At 39.0% G+C, this 395-nt stretch overlaps 1 protein-coding gene across 1 annotated transcript in view; it reads right to left on the bottom strand.

Annotated features, from left to right (window-relative positions):
• Positions 1-3: 3 nt before the first annotated feature.
• Positions 4-395, bottom strand: part of LOC107478082 (protein ECERIFERUM 16) — a gene marked incomplete in the record, with an annotated part of 3,882 nt that continues 3,490 nt past the window's right edge. Inside the window, 1 exon segment of the mRNA XM_016098202.3 lies at positions 4-395. Coding sequence (XP_015953688.1) covers positions 41-395 — 355 coding nt within the window.

Below are 395 nucleotides of genomic sequence, written 5' to 3'. Positions count from 1 at the left end.
GAGTAAGTAAAAAGGATCACTTTTCATTCACCATGGATAATCAAAGTGTACCAAACCATGAATCAAAATCATCTGTTACTTTAGACTTGCTTTCAGAATGTGAAGATTGTACACTCTGGAGAACAGACTTTTCTTCCTGTGGCCTTGCTAAAACATTTGGATTTGTCAAAGTAGATGTTTCCTCTAGCAAGTCATCAAGTACATCATCTAAACTCGCACTACTTGATGCAGTTTTTGGAGCAACTGACTCTCTTTTTGAAATACCAGGAGGATCCACCTTAAAGGCCCCCAATGAAACAGATGTGGTATTAGGTTTATAACCTTGCGTATCTAGAATCTTGGTTTCACTAAGCGAATCTAGAAGCATGTCGAGTTCCTTTTCTGCATCAGCTGCC

This window comes from Arachis duranensis, chromosome 3 (genome assembly GCF_000817695.3).
Source record: "Arachis duranensis cultivar V14167 chromosome 3, aradu.V14167.gnm2.J7QH, whole genome shotgun sequence".
Classification (NCBI taxonomy): domain Eukaryota; kingdom Viridiplantae; phylum Streptophyta; class Magnoliopsida; order Fabales; family Fabaceae; genus Arachis; species Arachis duranensis.
This window is presented reverse-complemented; position numbering and strand designations above follow the sequence as displayed.